This window comes from Peromyscus eremicus, chromosome 1 (assembly GCF_949786415.1).
Source record: "Peromyscus eremicus chromosome 1, PerEre_H2_v1, whole genome shotgun sequence".
In the NCBI taxonomy this organism is placed as follows: domain Eukaryota; kingdom Metazoa; phylum Chordata; class Mammalia; order Rodentia; family Cricetidae; genus Peromyscus; species Peromyscus eremicus.
The window spans coordinates 89,474,180-89,496,983 of record NC_081416.1 but is presented as its reverse complement, the minus strand read 5'-3'; the positions used below and the strand labels follow the sequence as shown (position 1 = coordinate 89,496,983).

General features: G+C 47.0%; 1 protein-coding gene across 2 annotated transcripts in view; it reads left to right on the top strand.

Moving 5' to 3' along the window:
• Positions 1 to 22,804, top strand: part of Tead1 (TEA domain transcription factor 1) — a 231,700-nt gene that overhangs the window by 73,588 nt on the left and 135,308 nt on the right. For both annotated transcript variants that reach the window (XM_059268706.1, XM_059268697.1), the window contains exon 2: positions 8,016 to 8,271. In XM_059268706.1, coding sequence (XP_059124689.1) covers positions 8,115 to 8,271 — 157 coding nt within the window. In that variant the 5' untranslated portion in view covers positions 8,016 to 8,114. The remainder of the gene's footprint in view (positions 1 to 8,015; positions 8,272 to 22,804) is intronic.

The window sequence follows — 22,804 nt, the reverse complement described above, 5'->3', positions numbered from 1 at the left end:
CCTTGGTATGGTGCCCACTCACAGGCATCACTTCAGGCATGTGGTTGAAGATGGTTTCTTACAGGGTTTAGCCAAACACAATGTATATATTTTATCTGGTATGTTTTAAAATATGAACTGTCGGCCTAGAGAGATGGTTCATCAGCTATGAGCACTGACTGATCTTCCAGAGGACCTAGGTCCGATTCCTACATGTTGCCTTACAACTGTTGGTAACTACATTTTCAGGGGATCTAATACCCTCATCTAGTCCCTGTGGGCACTAGGCATGCATGTAGTGAGCATAGATACATGCAGACAAAACACCCATACTCATGAAAATACAATAAAAGTAAAAAATAAAAAGAAATAAAAGTAGGAATTATCTACTTTCAGATCTTTAAGAACCATGAGTGTTTCTGTGTGGTAATGTGCATGTATGAGTACAGGTGCCCTGGAATCTAGAAGCCAGAGCTGGAGTTATAGGTGGTTATGAGCTTCCTGATGTGGATGTTGGTAACTGAACTCTGGTTCTTTGCAAGAGCACTACATGCTCTTAATGGCTGAGCCATCTCTCCAGCCTTGCTAAATGCTAAGATACCCTCAGGGTGAACCAGACTTTCTGAGCAAGGAGGATTATGGTTATGTTTAGGTTACTGCCTGAGAAGTGTTTTTTTCTTTTAAAGCCTATATTATGGTTGACTTGTCTAATCTGGAACATGCATTTGTTCTGTAGACCACTTGGAATTCAGGAGGCACTCTGGGGGTCTTGTCAGTTAACCTCTGGGTAAGGTTACTGGTTTTCCTCTTGAGACGCTGAGGGCTGCTTGAGGGTAAATTGTGGTCTTCTCTTGGAGCTGGAAGATCATCAGTATTAGGGTTGAAGTCTGTTTCTCCAGGACAGTTGTTTAGCTGGGCATATTCATTACACCTCTCTTGCTGTGACACTAGCTGGCAGAAGATCTTGTGGAAGGAAGGGCTTATCATGGCTCACATTTCAGGGGGTTAGTCATCATGGCCAGGAAGGCACCATGTCAGGAAATTGAGGCAGCTGCTCACATGAAGTCTGCAGTCAGGAAACCGAGAGTAACAAATGTGTGTTGAGCTTTCTCCTTTTTATTCAGTCCAGGACCCCAGACTGGTGGATGGTGCCACCCACATTTAGTGTAAGTCTTTCCATCTCACTTGACCCAATCTAGGTCATCAGTCACAGACATGTCGTCTTTCTCCTAAATGGTTCTAGATCCTGTCAGGTTGACAGTCAATGTAACTGTCACACTGGAGGGCCTGTTCTCAGCCTGCTGACTGCCTCGTGTTGTGTTCACTGTATCTTTACATCAGGTTTTGTGCATTGGAGAGGCTGGGGGTAGATCGCCTGGCATTGTGCGTAGGTGGCTGCATCTTTTGAGGAATTCCCAGATGAAGGAGAATTGTGGTCACCTCGGATGGAGGTGGAGGTGGGAGAGAGGGACAGAATTGCTATTTTCAGTGGTTCATGAATGGAGAGGGTAGTTCCTTTATTGATTGGTAACAGCGTGGTAAGGACTGTATCACATAAAGTCAATCAAAGCTTTTCCTGAGTCATCACCTGGGCATACCCAGGCCTGATGGGACTTGGAAATAAGAATATCTCAGGATGGTAATGTCAAGCCCTCCAGTGGGTGCTCAGGAGTGGTGGACTGGGTGAAGAGTTCTTGGCCTGTGGATGGGTTTTGTTGATAGGTGATTTTTGAAACATATAAGAAATAATTATGATTAGCCTTTCCTTCCTACCAAATGTAGAGGGAACCTGTTGACAATTGGAGCCCATGACACCAAACAAGGCTCACTGGTTGCTGTCTGCCGTGTGATAGACATTGCTTCCGAGTCCGTATTCTAGAGAGTTCTGCCATCTCTGACAATTACACATACTCTTCAGTTCCACCCCTCTGGCTGCTGAGCCCCACATGACGAGGCCACTTGTTAGCAGGTTTGTGAGTGTCTGAGATGATAGGAAAATAATTACATGCCCCACTTTACATATGCAAAAGCAATTAACTGTCATTAGTGCCCAGAATTCCTCCCAACTGCCCAGGGAGGTGAGTCAGTGTCATCACTATTCATTAGGAATTAATTAGACTGTGCGTGGTGATGTCAGCTGTGGACAGAGCTCGGAATTCAGCAGTGCCTTCCTCCTGCCTGCCGAGGCTGGCGAGTGAGTCTGATCTGCCTATGGAATTCACTCCATCTCCACAGGAGACTCCGATGCTGTGAAGCTTTGGACAGACTTTAGGCAGCTTCCATCTCTGTACCTCCTAAGGCGGAGATAATACCCAAGGGCAGAGCAGTGACAGGGGGGCCTACAGACAGAATCTGTCACTGTTCTTCACCTGGGATCCCTGGGAAGCTGTGGAATTGTATTTAGATGTGCTGTCTGAGATTCGTTGAGATTTCATTGGAAGGAAAGTTCCTTGTCTCCTCAGGTTTTTTTTTGTTTTGTTTTGTTTTGTTTTTTTTAATGGAGTGTAGCTTTTTTCTCACATAAAACATCTGGGCTTTTGTGAAGATCACTGTGACCCTCAAGCTATCCAATTCATGGTCAAGCTGAGTGCTATAAATACCTCTCTGTGTGATTCCCTTTCCCACACCCCTCCCCCAATGGCTCCCGCTTCTGGCACCTCTTGAGCTAGTGAAGGTCTTGGCTTATTAGCCCTCCTCCCACCCACCCCTGCTCCCCCACATGCTCCCACTGGCCTTACCAGTTCCTCTCCCTTGAAGAGGAGCCTCTGGTCCTCACATCACTTTCCCCCTCTCCTGCTTTCCTTACAGCTTTGTCTTCTAGTTCTCTCTCTTCTCTAGTGGTCCCCAGAAAAGGGAAAGAGGGAATGTCAGCAGTTCCTTTAAGTAAGCACCCCCCACCCCCCCCAGGGTTTCTCTGTAGCTTTGGAGCCTGTCCTGGATCTCACTCTGTAGACCAGGCTGGCCTCAAACTCACAGAGATCACCTGCCTCTGCCTCCCGAGTGCTGGGATTAAAGGTGTGCAGTACCACTGCTGCCCAGCTTAAGTAAGGTTTGTGATGAAAGTAACCTACCTCTTAGGATTCAGACCGTATTTGTCTCTTGCACATAACTACTAGTTGTCAGTAATAATGGCTGATAGATAAGATGTGGGACCATACACACTCTGTCTGGCTTGTGTTTCCTTTGACATGTTTCTAATATGGTGATTCCCCCCACTGCCATTTTCTTGTGGACCTCTAACATGCTCTTCAAGCACTCCATCACTGAGCTCCATCCCAGTGCTGGAGTGATTTCTTTTAGTACTTACTAGTCAGTGGAAATTTAGTTAGCATGAGTTTGGGGGATGAGCTGTCATGTTATCAAAACATGCTCAGGTCATCTGGGTGATGCTCACTCCTTTATTAACTATTTCTGTATCAGTACTGTGTCATCATTGGGGTGAAAATGTTAGGGTGAGCATAATGGTCCCTTTCCTGGAGTGCATTGGGGTGCAGAGAGAGGGCACAGTAATGCAGGAATACAAGATAGTGGGTGGATGGATGAATTGGCATACTTCATGGCTAACAGTGGACACTGAGACTTAGGTACTGCCTGGGTACTTAGGCAGACATCTAAGTCCAACTCATAGTCTGGCTCCTTTCCTCTGTTTTCATAGACAGTTAAGGCACTGGCTAGAACAAGGTTTATGGATTTCCTTGACCCTCATGCTCAGTGGTGTTTCATTAACCACAAGGGCTAGTTTTAATGAAGGGGTAAGATGTTTCCATGGTGAGGGCCTCATGGGAATCTGCCACGGGAAGAGCACCTTCTCTTGTCACATGTCACATGTGTAGAGTTGGTGTCAGAAGCGCCTGCATTTGCCCTCCCCTCCCTTCTGTCCTCAGGCTCTTAGACTCGGCTGTGTGGGTCAAGTGCACTTATGACACCTCCCCCTGCTCTTAGCAATCTTCTTGAAGTGTTGGTGGGTTCTGAGAAAGGAATGTCCATGGCGGAAGGGCCGCTGTCTAGCCAGTTAGCAGGCTTTTGGGGTTATTGTTAACAGCTGTGTTTTGAGTAGTGCGGGGCTAGGAAATTTTAGGAGACAAGGGGCCTACAGAGTGGTGTTTATGATGGAAACTGAGGTCCTTTGACTACATAACACATACACATGTTTTTGTTGGTTTCAGAAGTCTTTGCTTGGAGACACTTGAACCACCTTGCCCAAAAGAATATGAAAACTATCATTTGTGAGAAAGTTTGAACTAAGGTGAATATTAGGAAGCTAGTTGTCAACAGTGTGAAATTTCTGTTTGGTCTTCTGAAGACTTTAAGGTGTAAATCCTTAGTAAATTGATTTCCTTTTTAAGTGGGCTCTCAGGAGCATACCTTTATTCCTCCACCGTCCTGTGTTTGGGGCGTATTTTGGCATCATGGCATGCTTTGTGTAGAGAGGATTGACCGGATAGTCAGTGAGTGAGGGCACATGGTTTTTCAGATGACAAACTCTTCCTTTTATCTCACAGCAGTCAGATTTCAGCTGCTCCCCCCCCCATTGCTTTTCTACATTTAAATAGAATTTAATATCTCCATTGTGTAAGTGAAAACTTGAGCTTTAAAAAGATTAACTCATTTAGTTTGAGCCATGTGACTCTCGTGAGTGAGTCAACTTTTGAATCCATATTTCAGTTTGAATGTAACACACACACATACACACAGACACACACACCGTCTTACTTCTTCATTCTGAATCGAGGGAAACTGGACTTTCATATTCAAAAGATGTGTGGGGAAGGGAAGACATCAGCTCTGCAGATGGCCTGTGAATAATCCATTATATTCTGTAGTGGTGGTGATGATGGTGGTCTCACTGTGTAGCCCTGGTTGGCCTTGATTTCTAGGTCTTCTCATCCCCACCTCCAGAGGTCTGAGATGACAGGTGTGTGTACCTGACTTGATTAGATCTTAATGCTGGTAATAAGCAGGTGCTTTTTGGTGTGCATTCAAATCAAGGTAGATTGAGCAGTAACCAGCTGTATACATGTAGGATGCTCGTAAAGTGTGGCTGATACTCTCACAGTCACTAGAGTGACAAGGACAATTTCCAGGAAGAGGTGGCTTTGGAGCTGAGGAGTGGAATGCCAGGATGGTTATTTTGGTATCTAGTATGGGGCGCTTTCTCAGCCAGCCCCACCAGCCTTGTGATCAAAACTCTCTGCCCATACAAGGGCTCATCTTACAGTTGGGTTGTAAAACCAAGAACCTGAGTAGCTCTGTAGATTTTGTGCCTGGTGTTTTTTTGGGCTGTGTGCTGCTTTAGGTCCAGAGGAGGTAACTTCATCCTGCTGAGCTCCAGTAGGATAAATTGCAAGAGCCTAATCACAAAGTTCTTTCTTTCCCTGTAAATGAATCAAAATGTGGGAGTGTTTAGAGCTATGTTTGTGCTTCCTGGGTGGATGGATCAATTAATGTGTGTGACTTTTAGCCTGAGAAGCAACTTGAACGTTGTCTGCAAGCCTTTGCTGCTAGTCTTCCGAGGTGAGGCTATCCTTGGTGGACAGTTTGGCTAGTGGACAGGCTTTCCTTATGGTGGAGTCTTCTTCCAAGCATCACAGAGTGGGGCTGTCCCCTCCCTTGTGATTTCAGATGCACTGGTGAGGGGTGATCCATAGGGATCCCAAAGGTTGGTCAGGCTGTAGGAAATGGATCTTTGAGGAGAGGCTGACCTGAAGGATGGATAGACCCTCAGGGATGATAGGGTCAAGTTAAGTGAGGAAATGGGTGTTGACCTAATTGGCTGTGCAGTTTCAGCATCCCAGTGTGAAGGTGGGAGGTGCTGAGGAGCCAGTGAGTGTCCTCCCACTGGTGAGTTCCAGCATAGCCTGTGTGACCAGCTGATGAGATAGATGCTCTTAAGACTTTGGGTGGGGGTTGTTGGTATGTTTTCTTCTGGAGACTATACTTTTAGTTGCATAAGAACCTTCTTCCCAGGCCTACAAAGGCCCAGGCCCCTCAGCTCTCACTCTGCTGAATTCCATCCCTTGGCTATAGTGACTGTTGAGCACCCACACATCTAATATATATCTTTAAGTGCAGCTTCCTTGAGTGAATTCATTCTGCTGGGATCTGTCCTGGCTTGGCCTATGGTTTTATATGTGTGTGCATTGTTTTTTTTTGTTGGGAAAGAGGCTAGCCACTATCAAAGAGTTCCCTCCTATTCTCGTAATTTCTCCAGTAAGCAATCACTAGGGTGGTTACAGCTTAGCTCAGATTTTATAGTACTCTCAGATCCCAACCCAAAATGTAATCACTTGAAAATTCAAAAGGCCCATGAGGCAGGCAGGCACCCAAAGTTCCACTTGGGGCCAGTCACAAAGCCCTTTCTTGTTTCATAATTTATACCTTGACATTGGCAAGTTTTGACATCCTGTGTAAGCGTATGTGTGTTGGTACGGGGCTGTCAATATTTTGCTGACATGTTCTCTGAATGATGGCTTAGAGATAACAGTTAAAACCAAGCATATACCTTTTTTTAAAAAAAATACAAATGCTAGCTAGGCGGTGGTGGTGCACGCCTTTGATCCCAGCACTCGGGAGGCAGAGATAGGCGAATCTCTGTGGGTTCGAGGCCAGCCTGGTCTACAGAGTGAGATCTAAGACAGGCACTGAAACTACACAGAGAAACCCTGTCTTGAAAAACAAACAAACAAACAAACAAACAAACAGAAAAAGCTACCAAATTGAAGAAAGCCAATGTGAGGAGTCCAAAACCACCTCAGTTAGACCATGGATTGTGCTCTATTCTGAGGTTCTGTTGACCCACGCATTGGTGAGAGGATACAGTTGGGAGAGGCAAGGAAAGAAACTCAGTTGTTTGTGCTCAGCTGACAGCACCTTGGAACATGGGCATGCTTTCCTCTTGCCTCTTGTGTTGAAATATTGCAGGGATGTAAGGGGAGCAGCAGTGATCACATGAGGCCCTTCCTGCTCAGGCACACCATGATTCCTTTCCCATCATTCCCCAGGAGCGGTTCTCCTCCCTCCTTCTTTTGGGGAGCCCTTTGCATTAATGATCTGATGTGGTTTTCACAAAGCAATATTGATATGTTAGTGTGCAGCCAGCAGGGAGTACTGGATTAGATCATTTCCACCTTGGTGTCAAGCCAGCGTGACATTTGTTTAGAAAGCTTATCCCCTTGTGACTATAGGAGGCATGTGTAATTGAAAGGGAATGCGTTTACATTTTGGAGGAAGATTTCTTGTGGTTCTGTTATCTCCACTGCCCAGAAGAATGAAGGAAAGATTGCCCCACAGTTTCCAGATGACTGGGAGAGTATGCTGGAGGACCAGCTGCTGCCCCATAGGGATGGGGACACCCCCACAAGGGTGGCAGGTGTGCGAGCGGACTGGACTGGTCTCTGCTTCATTCAGGGTTAGAGTTTAGGACCGGGTGACCTGACTCCACAGGGGTCCACAAGGTAGGAGCCCCAAAAATCAATGTGCTAGGTCTCGGTTAACTGGTACCGCTGACTGGTAGGATGAGTACCTGCAGCACTAAAGTAATCTCATTTCTCCTGTCCCCCACTCTTGCATGATCTTGTTTTGAGATGGTGTGACATTTCACTTAGGATGTCAATTGCTAGAGTGAAGCTGATATCTTTTATTTTACTTTATTTTTTTTTTTTTTTAAAAAAAAAAACCTTGTTCTGCTATGGGGATTTGACTACCCTTGAGTACGGCACTGCTTGTAGGGTATGGGCACTTAGTAAAAGATTCTCACGTGAGAGCCTTGCAGATGTAGCTCTGAGTGATTGCCTTCATTGGTGAGACTTTCCTCTCATTGTGGAAGATTACCTGGCTTCAGCCGGCCGTTAATGTTTTTGTAGGGTGCTTAACACAACGCACAGTGAACACAATCATCTGGGATCTCAGAATTCCGTATTCTTCACTGGAGTTATTGTCCACAAAACACTAATGGCCAAGACCCTACAGTGCAGCTCATAGGAACAGTGTGTGGATGATGATCCCGTCCTTATACTATTTTATGATTTCTCTTTTAGGTTTGTTTTCTTGAAAAGGCTCCAGGCTTCGGCTTGGAAAATCCAACCGCCAAAATTGAGCCCAGCAGCTGGAGCGGCAGCGAGAGCCCTGCCGAAAACATGGAAAGGATGAGCGACTCGGCAGATAAGCCGATGGACAATGATGCGGAGGGGGTCTGGAGTCCTGACATAGAGCAGAGCTTTCAGGAGGCCCTGGCTATCTATCCGCCGTGTGGGAGGAGGAAAATCATCTTATCAGACGAAGGCAAAATGTATGGTAAGTGGCCTGGAACATTTCTTTCAGGGACTGCAACCTGCTGTGGTGGGAGGGATGTTCTCTGAAGCCAGCTCAGATGCTCTTTGTGGAATGACAATTGGATATCCCGGGGACCGGGGCTCCACTACAGAGGAGTGTCGATAAGGGATGCTGGGATAACATCTCTTGGGGTTTTCTCTTTCTTCCTGCTTGACAGGCCTTCTGGCAGATGCTCTGAAGGTCCAGGTGCCACAGTGGCATTCATGCAGGAGGGAACAAGTTCTTCAGCACACGCCCTCCATCTCAAGGGAGCCCTACCATTTAGCTCCACGTAGCTGGTGTCAGGAATGGGACCGAGTCTCCTGAATCCTTCCCACCCTTGCAGGAAGAGCCTGTGATTTAGATTTGTATATGACATTTATTTTTATTGGCTGGGGATGTGGCTCAGTTGGTAGAGTGCTTGCTTGCTTAGCATCACAAAACGCAAGGTTTAATCCACAGCACTTGGGAAGTAGGTATGGTTGTGCACGCCCTGTAATCCTAGCCCTCTGGAAGTAGAGGCAGGGGGCCCAGAAGTCCTAGCTCATTCTTGGCTGCACAGAAACTTTTGGCCAGCCTGGACTACAGGAGACCCTGTTTCAACACTATGCCCCTCTACAAAAAATATTCAAATCCCCCCTGAACTGGGCAGATAAAACAACCCTGAGCTGGGCAGATAAAACAACCCTGAGCTGGGCAGATAAAACACGCGTGGGCTTGAGCAGCCCTGTTGGACTCTGCTTCCCACTTGCAGTTGAACGGCCAGCTGAGATGCTGTTGTCGTCTCCCCCAAGCCCCCCTAAGTACCAGCTTCGCCTTCCCTCGGTGAGGTCCTGTAGGTAGGCTCCAAAGGCAGCTGCACGAAGGTGAGGAAGGCAAGCCCAGCTTTCCGAATGGCTCGGGAGTGCCAGCAGCAGCCGCAGCTAGTGTGACGCTTGCCTCCACAGTGTTGGGATGTCTCTCTTCTTTTCCAGAATGCTTCCAGCTGCAGACCTGTGCTTTTTGGCCACCTACCTTTTAGGGAAGCAGATGGCAGGTGGTTGCTTGTACATAGTGTTTGTCTAATTGAGTTGACAGAGTTTGTGTTGTCACCAAGTCTAAAGAGATGCAAACAGCGTAAATTCCAAGAACACCAGCTCATCAACTGCCCGAGGCCGTTAACTCAACAGAGGAGTGATTTATTTCTCAGTAATTCCAACTCTTTCTGTAATAGGATGTTGTACCTTTAACCCTGCACTTCTCTGTCAGCAGCCCAAGGAGGCTGTGCTCAGACCAGCAAAGGCTGCTGAGGAGGAGAAAGCAGATGGTGGCACAGCTGCCACCAGCTGTGGCCCGCCTGCCCTCCCCCTTCACCATGGATGATGTAATGGAAACAAAGACACTTTTGCTCTCTGTGGCACGGAGCCTCTCAGCCTGTCATGCACCCGGGAGTGAGAACCCAAACTTGTGGCATTTGTTTTAGGCTCTTGTGAGTTCTGCTGTAGCCAAAGAATCCTCTTTGTATCTAGGGTAGCGAAGTTGGGCCAAAACTGCTCAGCTGCCATGGGTGGATGGTTTCGGGGCCTTAGGTGTCCTGAGTCCTGTCGTCCCCTGCTTCCCCTCCCGTGGCTTTCATTCGTTCGTTCGTTTGAGATGACTTTGTCACGTGTGGGGAAGCGTAGCTTTAGCACATTGCGTGTGCAGCTCCCACTCATTGACTCAGAAATTGTTTTAATCTAGGTTAATGGTGTAAGCTGGGTTTGGTAGTGTACACCTGTGATCCCAACACTCAGGAGGCTAAGGCACGAGGATAAGTGGGGGTTTAGGGCCAGCCTGGGCTATCTAGTGAGACCATGCCCAGAAAACGACAGTTTGTTTGTTTGTTTTTCTCCATTGAGATTTTCCTTTGTGGATAGTTGACCACTTTGCTATAACTCAGTTGTGAACTTTTTATGTGAAGATGATTTTTAAGGTCTCTGGCTGTGAACTGAACCACGGGAAACTTCAGATTTGAGTTGTTCTGTCCACAATTAACCTGATCACTTTTGCCCTTGATGTTGTCTAGTTTTGAGCTCCTGGGAAACATGGTCAAATAAATGATGACCACAGGTCCTTGGGGATTTGCCATGTTGGACATTGTGGTTTTAGGGCTTGGAACTTAGCGGGTTATTAGATATTGGTAAGCTTGGTGTTGGCTGTGGGACATGTCTGTATCACCAGGGTACTTCCCAGTTCTGTTTTTGAGATGGGTTTCTTTTTCCTTAAGTCAACATTATCTGATTATTGTCTGTGTTGGTAGCCAGCCAGATTTAAAATGAGGCAACCCTTTTGAGGGAACAGCTTCAGGAATCACAACTCACTAGGGAGGAAGAGTCTAGGACTGGTTGTGGGTTTTCACAGGGCAGAGAGTACAGAACCTGTAGGATTTTTTTTTTTTCCTGACTGGGGAGGAAGAGATGGATTTTCTGCGCTGAGCTTGCAATATCCTGGTCTTTCCATGGAGGAAACACTCCCCTCAGCTCTCCATCATTGTGCCGTGTAATAGAATGCCCCTTGCTATTTTGGCACAAAGTGTAGTAGTTCCTGGACTAGGGGAGGTGGAGATTGGACCCCCACTTCATGGGAGCTGCCTCTGCCCTGCCAGGGACTTTGCAAGTAGAGAAAGTTGACTTTCCACAGTGATACCTCAGCCCCTTGGGGACAGAGTCACGTGAGATATAGTGTAAGGCCAGAACCACCTCTGTAATCAAGCTTTTGCCATCACATACAAGAGTCAGAACCTAGGTGGACCAGGAATCAGCGGTCCCTAAGAGCTTTAAAAACGAATGCACTGGAAGTCTCTGGGGTTCTCTGCAGTCAGTCAGTGCGTGTTTTCCTTGAGGATGTTGCTGTTACTCTGTTTCTGAGCATTTGTGGAGTTCTTTGTGATGTCACGAGTCCTGAAACATTGGAAAAAGCAGGGTCAGTTGCTTTATTTTGGTAACGAGATTTCCATCATGGTTGACAGTCGAGTAAATGGAAAGTTCTTTATGATAAGCTTTCGTCCCTTGGAGAAAATGGCTTAATTTTCTGTTACCTTGGACTTCTGGGCATCTGAGGCTGTGTATCCGCCCTCTGTGTGCCTGGCCGTCTTCTCTGCTCCCTGATGTACAGCACTTATTCTCAGGTTCCGCCTCTGAATTTGCTCTAAAGGCACACAGGCCTCTCTCTCTTTAGCTCTGCCCCTCATTTCTTATCTTATTTTTGCGTAGCTGTGTGTTTCTTCTTGTAGTGGGGGAGGATGGGATGGGAGGGAAGTTTTTAGTGAATGTGCTTGTCTGAAATTAGATTTCAGGGGAGTACACCCCACAGTGAAAACCGACAAAACAGAGCACCAATCCAGGGGAGTACCTGTGTCTGTTTCCCCTGTAACTGAAGACACCAGTCTGGCAGTGTGGTCAGATGTCCTTGGAATCCTACAAGGGTTGGGACAGAAAGCAGTTTGCAGTGCTTGTCAGCCCTAGAGGCAGGCAGGTGCAGCACTTAGCAGTTTAGACTGTGTAATTAATATGAATCCTGGCCCTGCACTTTTAGGTCTCCGGCTTGGGGCAAGTTGCCTTCTTCCTTCTCCCTGTCTCAAAGGCTGAAGATCCAACTTCAGAGGATTGTTACAAAAAGTAACTAAAGTGATTGTGATCTGGTATTGCACATTGTGATTGAAAAACATCTTACATACGAGTGCTAAATAAGTGTTTGTGAACCGTGAACATGGCAGAGGCTTCTGCCTTGTGTTGTCCTAAGGCTTTATATGTTATTTCCAGCTAACTTCCCTAAGAGCTCCCTGAGGTGCTGTGATGAGGGGGCTGGGCAGGGAGGGGCCGCGAAGCTGTGGATGTGGTGTCTGGAAAGTTTCAGATCCAGGTCTGCCTAGCTCCAAAGCCTGGGCTGCTCCTGCTAGCCTTTCTTCCCATCCTTGGTAGAAGCCATTGCCCAGGGATCCAGCAGATCAGTGTTGAGCACCAGCTGTATGCCAGTCTCATGCTTGGGGTTGCCAGGATAACGGCAGGGAACCAGACAGACACAGTCAGAGTCCCTGCCCTCATGGAGCTGCCACAAGTTCATTTGCCGGCAACTGACCTGAGGTCAGGGCCGGGTGCCAGAGATTTCTGGGAAGTCTGAGGACGCTTTGAAGATGGTCACCTTCTACTTAGCCTTTTGAAGCTTGTTCTTGGCGACCGAAGTCCAGGACACCTGGCCTGCTGCTGGCAGGAAGAGAACACAGCAGGGAGGGTCCAGATCACAAGGCTGGCCCTGATGCTGGCCAGAAAGATGTCTGGAAGGTTCTAGTGTCCTAGGACTCTGCAGGCACAGCCACTGCTAGACAACGACTTTCTCCTTCTGTGAGCAGACACCTCTGGCCTCTTTCTTGAGAACAGCTGGGTGGGAGGCAGCCCCCTACCCAGCTTTTTTTTTTTTTTTTTTTAAGTGGTGCTGGGGATTAAATCCAGGAACTCATGCATGTAAGACAAGGATTCTGTCAAGTGATTCATATCCCCAGCTGTATGTGGGGGGGTGTCTTTTCTTGCTGGGATGTTAGGTCCACTGGTCAGTCCTAGGGAACTAGCTAGTTCAGGAGGACAGGGAAGATGTATGTGTGCCTCTCCCCCATTTCTAACTCCTGTCTTGCCAGTCACGAGCGGGATTTGGGATTGCCTGTTGGCCTGTTTTTTCAAGAGGAAGGGGCTTGCTCAGTGAGTCAGGACATCTGCCCAGGGACATCAGAATGAGTGCGCATGGGTGAACACAACTGTGTGCCCGTCAGACAGCTAGCGGGGCCCATGCTGGCTCTACCCAGCCCTGAGAACCATTTAAGGAGAGGCAGGACTGTCTGTGCCTCCACAGGAAAACTGCTTTCATGGTTCATTTTGGGGTTGAGGACGGTGGCTGAGTCTGTGGAGGCTCTGGTATGTAAATGATTACAGACTCCAATGCCTACAGTCGCTGGATCTTAGGAAACTGTGTCTTGGGGTCTGAGATGAACATATTCTTGCTAGTTCTCCGTCTGAGCATCCTATGACATCTTTAACTCCCTTCCTTCCTCCCTACCTACCTACCTACCTACCTGTTGTTTCAAGATGATTGGTTAAAGTGTGAAACACACAGAGCTTTACCCTGGAACCGTCAGGAAACAGGGACTCTGTGTGCTTCCTGCAGACTTTTTGTAGGGTCAGACGCACTGAAGTATCTTGGATGCTTCTTGCTTGCGCTCTCAGAACCTCCGCTATGGGCAGTGGTAGAAAAGGGGAGAGGAGAGAGAGGGTCTTGCTCATTTTGTCGCGTAGGTGAAGGCAGAGGACTCTTGTTTTTTATAGCGTGTGTTGTCAATTCTTCGTTGGAGGGTTAGGAAGGAATTCTGATCCAAGTAGGGATACAGGGGAGCCAGGGTGAGTTCTGGGCTCCTCACTGCAGATGAGTAATAGGGGATTTTGACCCAGCTTGGTTCCTGTGAGACTAGCCCGTGTCATCAGTATTTTGATTGGGAAATAATGGGGTGGGGGTGGGGTAGGCATGCGGACGATTATTCCCGAGGTGTGTAGCTTAGTAATGGGTCATGAGGGAGGAAAAGGAAAAAAAAAAATGCCAAGTCATTCGCAAATTCTTCTACTTCTTAAGGACTTTGCCATGGCAGTGGACCGTCGGGAGTCAGGTGGATTTAGAAGTCACTCACTGAAGTGTGTGTTCTATGAGTTGGGGACAATATATAGGAAGTAATGAAAACAGATGACCTGTTTGAATTACTTTTTAGAATGGCGTTGTTTCCTTAGTCCTCCTAACAACCCAATGACAAAGGAACTCTAGGAATCTCCATTTTGTGGCTGAGGAAGCTTGAGGTCACACAGCAAAGAAGCTGGAGTGGACATTTCTAGCCAGGTCAGTCAGTACAACTAAGTGTACCATGGAAGTATATTTTGTTGTCGAGGTACACACTTTAGTGTTGTGGGGAAAGCTGTGGGGAAGGAGGGAGAGAAAATGATTGGGAATTTCCTGCTTTAGAGCCTGTCCTGGAACTCGCTTTGTAGACCAGGCTGGCCTCGAACTCACAGAGATCTGCCTGCCTCTGCTTCCCGAGTGCTGGGATTAAGGCGTGCGCCGCCGCCGCTGCCGCCGCCGCCACCACCAGACTTAATTTCCGTATGTTTAATTCAAAGTAGATGAGTGGGCAAGTGAGAATGAGAGATAGACAATTACCTTCTCTAACTTTGAATTTTGGGGAAGGAAATACTTAGTGGTTTCTTTAGATTATAGGTCCCTTCTGGCCAAAGATGATGAAGGCATATTTGTAGGTAGTTGTAGGTGACTTCACACATGATCAGTCTTGTTCAGGGTGGTATAGCCATAGACCTTGACAGGGAACTGCACATGACTTTTGGAGCCTGAATTTCAGAATGGCGGGGTGGAAAGGGGAGAGCCTCTTACCATGAGTCTGAGCAGGGAAATGAGGATGCCACCTGGGCAGGTGGTATAGAAGCTGCCAGTGTAGCCAGGTACTGGGCAGGTGGTATAGAAGCTGCCAGTGTAGCCAGGTACTGTACCGAGGAGGGCATGTGCACCACACCAAGATGTCTGGCACTCATTCTGAGTAGAGTGGGACCTCTGCAGCGTTTTGGGAGAGGTGCATGACTGACATGACTCACTCTGTGTATTACAAAGCCACTTCTTCAGGCAAAGACGAGTTAGATGCCTCTTAACACTCTTCAGTTGGCATTGCAGCTGATGCTAGAGTGTGTCTTGCAGATGGGGGAAGTTTCCGAGGTGGAACCCACGGAACCGGCTGACCAGAAGTGGTTTGTAAAAGAATGGGAGGTTTATGTTGAGGTTACTCCTGGGTGATGGAGAGGTGGGTGGACTGTGGAATGAGGTGGGGAGTAGAGACAGGAGAGGCAGGTTTGGGAGAGGGTGGGAATGAGATGCCTTGCGTCATGTACTTGTCCCAGGTATCTGTCAATGGGGCTTGCCCTGTGAGGTGTTAGAAACTCAGGCCTAGAGCTCAGGTTGGAGATGGACGAAGGAGGAGAAGAGTGCATTCCCATACTCCAGGAGTGGTGGCGCAGCTTGTGTGGCCTGATTAACAGTGTAGCAAGGCCGAAGCTGGCGTGGGTTACGAGACATCATTATGTGTGTGTATTGTACAGTGCACACACATGTATAGAACTCAGAGGATGGCTTGTGGTAGTCAGTTCTTCCCTTCCACCATATGGGTTCCAGTCATCCAACTCAGGTCATCAGGCTTGAGGGGACAAACATCTTTACCTGCTGAATTATCTTGCAGGCCCCTGGTGTAGATTTTAAATGAAATGTCTGGAGTTGTGGGGAGAGAAAACAAGTTGCTTCCTATGCCCCCCACCCCATCCCATTTTCCTTCCTTTCTTTCTGACAGGGTCTTATATAACCCAAACTTACTATGTAGCCCAGGAACATGACCTTAAACTTCTGTTTTCCATGCCTTCACCTCCCTAGTGCTGGGATTGCATGAATGGGATGCCATGCCCAGTGTGTGCAGTGCTGTGGTTGAACGTAGGCCTTGTGCATGCTGGGCAAGCACTCTGCTGAGCGACACACCAACCCTGAGATGGCCTTTTCTGCTTTTTGAAACAAAAGAAAGAGTCTTTGGTTGCTCAACATGATTATCAGCAGCAGAAACTTGAGCTAAGAGAGGAGGGGAAGAGAAGGAGAGAGAGGGGTGGGGAGGGAGAGGGAGAGAGGAAGGGAAGGAATACTCAAAGAATCTCTGGGAGTGTGCTTTGAGTACTTGGGTGAATTAGGTGGTCATCCAGGTTTGAGAACCACAGGGCTGGTGGGCATAAAGTCTTTCGAATTGCTAAAAGAACCGTGTCAGCGGAGTGACTACTGATGTCCTCCTCACACTGCGAACTGGGTGACTTCATCCTGTCTGCCTTTTACCCACCAGGACCATGATCATGACCTAGGCTCTGGGGTGGGTGGAGGTGGTGGTATTTGACCACATGTGAAAGAGACATGATACCTTGGATGGCTATCAAGTTAAGAGAAGACTAATTTTTAGGGCAGGGGACGGGTGTGGCCACATGGTGAGCCAGGGAGAGCAGTCTGTGAATTGCGGGTGTTTTTGATGGAGCAAAAGCTAGAGGGGACTTTGGAGGCCTGACAGTGATTAAGGCCACATGGCTGAGCTGGCCCGTAGCTGTGGAGGAGTGGAGTAGGCTTCGTGCAGCTGTGGGAGAATGGGACCTAGACAGACAGGGTGAACAGAATTGCTGGCTGAACCACAGAGGGCCCAAGGGAAGTTGGAGGTTACTACTTTCTTTGTTGAAAATTTTATTGAGATAATTATAGATTCACATGCAATTGTAAGAAATAATACACAACGGGGTTCTTTGTGTGCAATTTGCTCATTGCCCCCATGGTTAGGTTTTGCACAATTGTGATACCATAGCCAGGATGTTGACATCAGCACAACCCATTGATCTTACTAAGATTTTCCCAGTTATACTTGCGTGCGTGCGTGCGTGCGTGCGTGCGTGCGTGCGTGCGTGCGTGCGTGTGTGTGCGTAGTCAGGCTTGTTGGGTTGTGTGCAGTGTCTTCTCTGTTCCATCAATCAGAATGCAAAACCCTGGGTTGCTCCTTATTGATCCCGCCACATTCTGTCCTGCCCTTTCCTTACCTATCTCTGTCTTCTGGCAACCACCAATGTATGCGGTCTTTTGACAGTGGCATCCCCCCCCCCTCCCCAACTCAGTCCCATTCACTCATTTTCTGGAGATGATCCCGTTATATGTGCATATCAACAATTTATCCCTTTTTATCATTAAGAAGCATCCCACAGTGTATGTGAGCCACAAAACTTTTGTGTGTTTGTAGGTATGATGCGGTATGCATGTATGTGTGGGTGTGGAGATCTGTACACACACATGTGGAAGCCAGATCACAACAGGTGTCCTTTTCTGTCACTCTCTGCTTTTTTCCCTTCAGACAGTGACCCTTGATGAATCTGGATGTAGGCTCACAGCTGACAAGCCCTAAATATCCTCCTGTCTCTGTCCCCTACAGCACAGTGACAACAGGTGTGTATGCTGCCATGCCTTGATTTTTACATGAATGCTGGTATTTGAATGCAAGTCCTTATGCTTACACAGCAAGCATTCTTAGCCACCGAGACATCTCCCCATCTCAGGTTCAAACGGTGAAACCTATTTTGGAGAGCATCTAGATTGACTGGCCCTTTGCCACCTCCTCTCCTCTGGGAGCATTTGTTTTTGGATTTCTAGTGGACTCTGTGGGGAAAATAACTCGGGAGAGGGACGTTGAACTCCCAGGCTGTTTTCCAAGGTGGCCACACTGTTTCATGTTCTCACCTCCATTCTCTGCACCCTCACTGCCTTTTCGTCCTAGCCGAGCCGTCTCTGTTTATGTTCCCCATTGTAAAAAGTGGGTGTCACACTAGCCCCTGCTTTCCTGGTTCGCATTCCACAGGGACTGCTAAAGTGGACTATCTTTTCCTATGCTCATTTGGTGGTATATATCTTCCTTGGTAGTGACGTCACTTCAGATTTTTTTCTGTCTCATAATCGGAGTTTTGGAGAATCTTCTAGATTAAGGGCTTTGTGGGATTCATGGCTTGAAATATTTTCTCCTTTTTGTAGCTTTTTTTTTTTTTTCTTCTATGTTTTTTGTATTGGGGTTGGAGGGGTGAGCATCAAAAACCCAAAATTTTTCAGGTTAGTAAAACTTTTGAGTGGGGAGTGAGTATGATTTTTGTTTTTTCTCTTTTTGAGATAGGATCTGGCCTGAGACTGGCCTTGAATGCCTGATTCTTCTGTCTCTTTCTCCCTAGTGCTGAGATTTTATGTGTGTGCTACTGTGCCCAGCTGGGTAAAACTTTTAATTAGCAAAAAGCAGAATTTTAATTTCCCTGCTGTCTAAGGGGTTAGCATTCCTTCTGTGAGTCATGCTCAGTGCCTAGCCTAGAGGCTCTCTGTTCTGTTGCTTTAAAAGTGTCATGTTTCATACCACAGTGTGCAATCCATTTTCAATTAAATTCTGTGTCAGGTGGAGAGCTAGTTTTTTCAAGGGAGGCTATTGGCATGATTAAATATGGTCTATCCATAGCCTGACATCAGAGTGGGAGCTGGTGTGTGTGGGGATGGAGAACATGGGAGATGTGGAGGGCCCCAGTCATGACAGATGGAGACTGTTGGCGGCCCTGTTGAGTGAGAGTGGGGATGGGATTGCAGGTTCTTGAGTAGACAGGAAGATTCTGAGTGAGTTTCGTGGTATGGACACTGGTATAGCCAGGATGTGTGAATGTGGGCTGTGGCCATGGAGACAAGGAAGAAGACGAGCATGTGGGGCCACCAGTGATCTGTGTTGGTTTAGAAGAAGTACAGTGTATATTTGTGAATAAGGTACCTGAGTCACCCTTTCTAGGGGACTTTAGATGACCCCTTGGCTATGGGTAGAAAGAGCTTGATAAATTTGAATAGCTTGAACCCAGTAGACAGCAGGTGGCAGAACCTGAGGAGAAGGGACTTGAAGGTTAGAAGACATGCTTCCTTTTTGTCTGGTTACACACCATATGTATTTGTGAGGTCTCCTTAGACCAGTTATCAGCAGAATGGAGACAAGAAAACCAAGGTATTCCTCCCTTCTCCTTAGCAGCATCAGGAGAGAATGCAGTCATGTGTGAGAACATGCCTCCAACAGAACTGGTCTAGGGTTTTTGGGAAGGCTTGGCCCAAGGAGTGTTGTTAAGGAGAGATTGGGCAGAGTTTCTGCAAAGGGAGAGTGGATTGTGTGTAGAGCAGACTTTATGGGCCTGAGTTCTATGTGATGGGAAGGACCTGTAGGAGCCTGTTGTTGGGCAGAGGGGAGGAGCCCCATAGCGGGCAGGAGGTTCTGCAGCCTCAGAGAGAAGGGAGAAGACAGATGCTGTCTGACAGACAGACAGACAGACAGATAGACACACACACACACACACACACACACACACACACACACACACACTCCGCCTTCCCCTTGCCAACCTCTACCTCTAGAGCCCCATGTCCTTGTTTAGTGATGGGTGGTCCAGTTTTGTGTTTGCATCTCATTCTGTTGATACTGAAACCTATCAACAAGTCTAAATTACCATTTCAATATAACCGTTGCAATGCTTTGTTGATTACTAAGTAAAGGTTCTGTCTTTGGTATCTTTCAACTTAGTAAATTTAAAAGATTATGAATGCATTATGTGGGTGGGATCACAGAGAACAATCTGGAGTCATTTACAAGTTACAGTGGGCGCTGAGGGGAAACAGGGCTGCAGAACTCCTCTCTATGATAGGATTTGGTATTAATGGGATTTTAAAAATAGTGAACATATGTTACTTTTGGAATTAGAGGAAAAGAGATAATTATATCAAATTTATTTTTTCCTCCAAGTCAGTACTACTCATTAAAGACAATTGTGAAGAACAGCAAATAGTAGAAAGGGAGCCATGGTGCCTGGGTGCACTGTGGCAAGGTGTCCCCAAGGTCCTGCTTTGGGAAGCCACAGAGGGATCCCGGGGTGGAAGGGTAGGGATCAGAGAGCATCTCTTCTCACTTGTGGTGGATGGGATGCCAAGCTTGGGGCACAGGGGGTCACAGGGTCTGTGCTGGGGTGGAGAGACAGAACAAAGTGTTCTTAGCATGGGTTTTAGGACACGAGGCAGGAGCTCAGCAGGTGCCCAGACACTTGGGTCTGTCAGTCAGCTGTCCAGACCAGTCAGGGGTGTCCTGTATTATGCCTTGTGATAGAGCGCTGGGGTGGGTGGGGGAACACACACACATCTATTCTTCAGATGCCCAGAGGATGGGTGCCATCAGAGGGAGTTGGATCTCTGCCGAGCTGGGATTTTCTGTCAGTCAGCCTGCACTTGAGAATAGACATGGTGTTTGGGGGGAATGTCTTTTTTTTTTTTTTTTTTTTTTTTTAATGCCAGTAGTTTTTCTGATGACATGCTATTCTTTGTAACAGATTCCTGGCAAGCAATCTCCTACCTGCCCTGCCTTTAGGCACAGTTGGTGCGTTTAGCATTTAAAAATGCTCCAGGGACTTTATGGCATGTTGCAAAATCTCACTTGACTCTAATCACTCATTAGATTATAGTTCATTGCAGATGGGTTTCATTGACCTGATGCTTCTGTTACATGTCCGTCTACCCTCCTTCCCTTTCCACAAGGCCTCCTTTTCAGGTAAATAACAAAGTCAAATTTGTACTGTGAAGCCCATCTGGATATTATTTTTTAAACTTCTCTTCCTGTAACATTCTTTCTTTCCTTGTTGGCCTTCTAGAATGCAGACTGCTGCCTGGGCCTGTAGGTTTATTGAAAAAAAAAAATTTCCAGTCATTGCTGCACACCTTTAATCCCAGCACTTGGGAGGCAGAGACTAGTCTGGTCTACCGAGTTAGTCCTAGGAAAGCAAGAGCTACGTAGTGAGACTCTGTCTCAAACGGGGAGGGAGGGAGAGAGAACCTGTGCTCCACAGCCATTTTCTGTTATTGTCACCCCCCCCACACACACACACACAGGGGAGGGGGCAGCCCTGGCTGTCCTGGAACTCACTCTGTAAACCAGACTGGCCTCAAACTCACAGAGATCCACCTGCCTCTGCCTCAAGAGTGCTGGAATTAAAGGCATGGACCACCATGCACTGCTTACAACTTTTTTTTTTTGGTTTTTCGAGACAGGGTTTCTCTGTGTAGCTTTGCGCCTCTCCTGGAACTCATTTGGTAGCCCAGGCTGGCCTCAAACTCACAGAGATCTGCCTGGCTCTGCCTCCCCACTGCCCGGCTTTTTTTTTTTTTTTTAAGGAAATGAATTGAGTCATTACCTGAAAATTTTCTGTAGAGCATTGTTCTTTTTGCAAGTGTCAGAGAAACTTTTAGATAAGTTAAAAAAGAGAATTCTCTGGAGGATATGTAATTGATGAGCCCAGTGCCAGTTGACATGTATTGTATGTTTATAAGTTCAGTTTTCTCCATGACTTGCTCTTGCCTGTCCTCTTTCTCTGTCACCTGTGAGTTGCTCGCTGCAGGATTGAGATGACCCGACAGCTGTCCTCCTCATGAATGATTCTATTCCAAGCGCAGTTGCTTCCGTGACAGCTTAGGAGAGCTGGCTGTTTATAACCACTTAGTGAGTGAGGTCCCGGCATGGTGGTGTCCTGATAAGGACATGCATACCTCTAAAGTAGCTACAGCCTTAAACAGTTGATTGTGAAAAGGGGATTGTGGAGGTGGAGTGCCCCACATTAGGTATCAGATCGCCTGTTTTTCAGCTTGCAGACTCCACATTAGGATGTGTGGTTGTGTTTACTGTCTTGCAGCAACATACAACTCGCAGTGGAGATGGGATGTTGACTATGAAAGATCGTATCAGGTTGTCTAGGTTACTAGGGTTGTAAACTGTGTGTTGGGCAAGCATTCTCAGTGCCTGTGTGCCCTGTGACAGCACCCTTGGGCGTTTCTAGCTGCAGAGGCTTCTCGGGTAGCTTGAACACTGGCATAATGATAAGAGCCCTTTGAAATGTGTTTTACTATGGCTGGGCATGAGCACTGGAGAGACAGAGGCAGGCAGATCTCTGAGTTCAAGGTCAGCCTAGCTTACAAGTGTGAGTTCCTAGACTGCCAGGGTACACAGAGAGACCCTGTTTTAAAAAACAGAATAGAAAGAAAGAACGGTGTGTTAATTGAAGCCTGGACTGAATGGGGCAGGTGTTGTGACAGGGAATCATAGCAGTAATAATAAAAACATTTTTATTTTTATTGTGTGTGCAGTGTGCCAGGTACTATTCTAAATACCTAATGTTATTTAAGTCTCTAGATATTTACAATAGCTGCCATCATTATTTCCATAATTCATACAGCAAATGACTTCTAAGGAGAGCTCAATGTGACCGTTTTTTCTGAGAAGAGGTCCAGGGCATGGTGATGTCCTGATAAGGACATTCACATGTCTAAAGTAGCTCCAGCCTTGAACATCATCACAGGCCAGAAAAGTCTAATTAATTGCCTGGGATTATATAGCTAGTTATTGTTCCAGCCAAGCCACAAGGCACAGTTTGGGTCCAAAGCCAGAGTTCTGATCTTGCTGTCCCAGGAGCCTGGTGTTTCCACACTGCTATCTGCTCAGGTAGTTTTGGCTCCAGGTCACAGTGGAAAAGGGAGAAGGTATTTTTTTGAATCTGGGGGCATCCTTGATTCCACTCTCTGCTTGGGAAAATCCTACTGGACTTTCAAGGCCTTGTAAAAATAAATATCCCTTCTAGGGCTGGAGATGGCCGAGCAGTTAATAACATCAGCTGCTTGTGAAGAGGACCTGGGTCCAGTTCCCAGCACCCTACATATTGGTTCACAACTGCCCGTGGCTCTCGTTTTAGGGGGATTTGACTCTTGGCATCCAGGGCACAAGTATGCACTTAGTGCATATGCATATATGTATATATACATATACACATAATCTACACACATCTACGTATACACATACATATACATA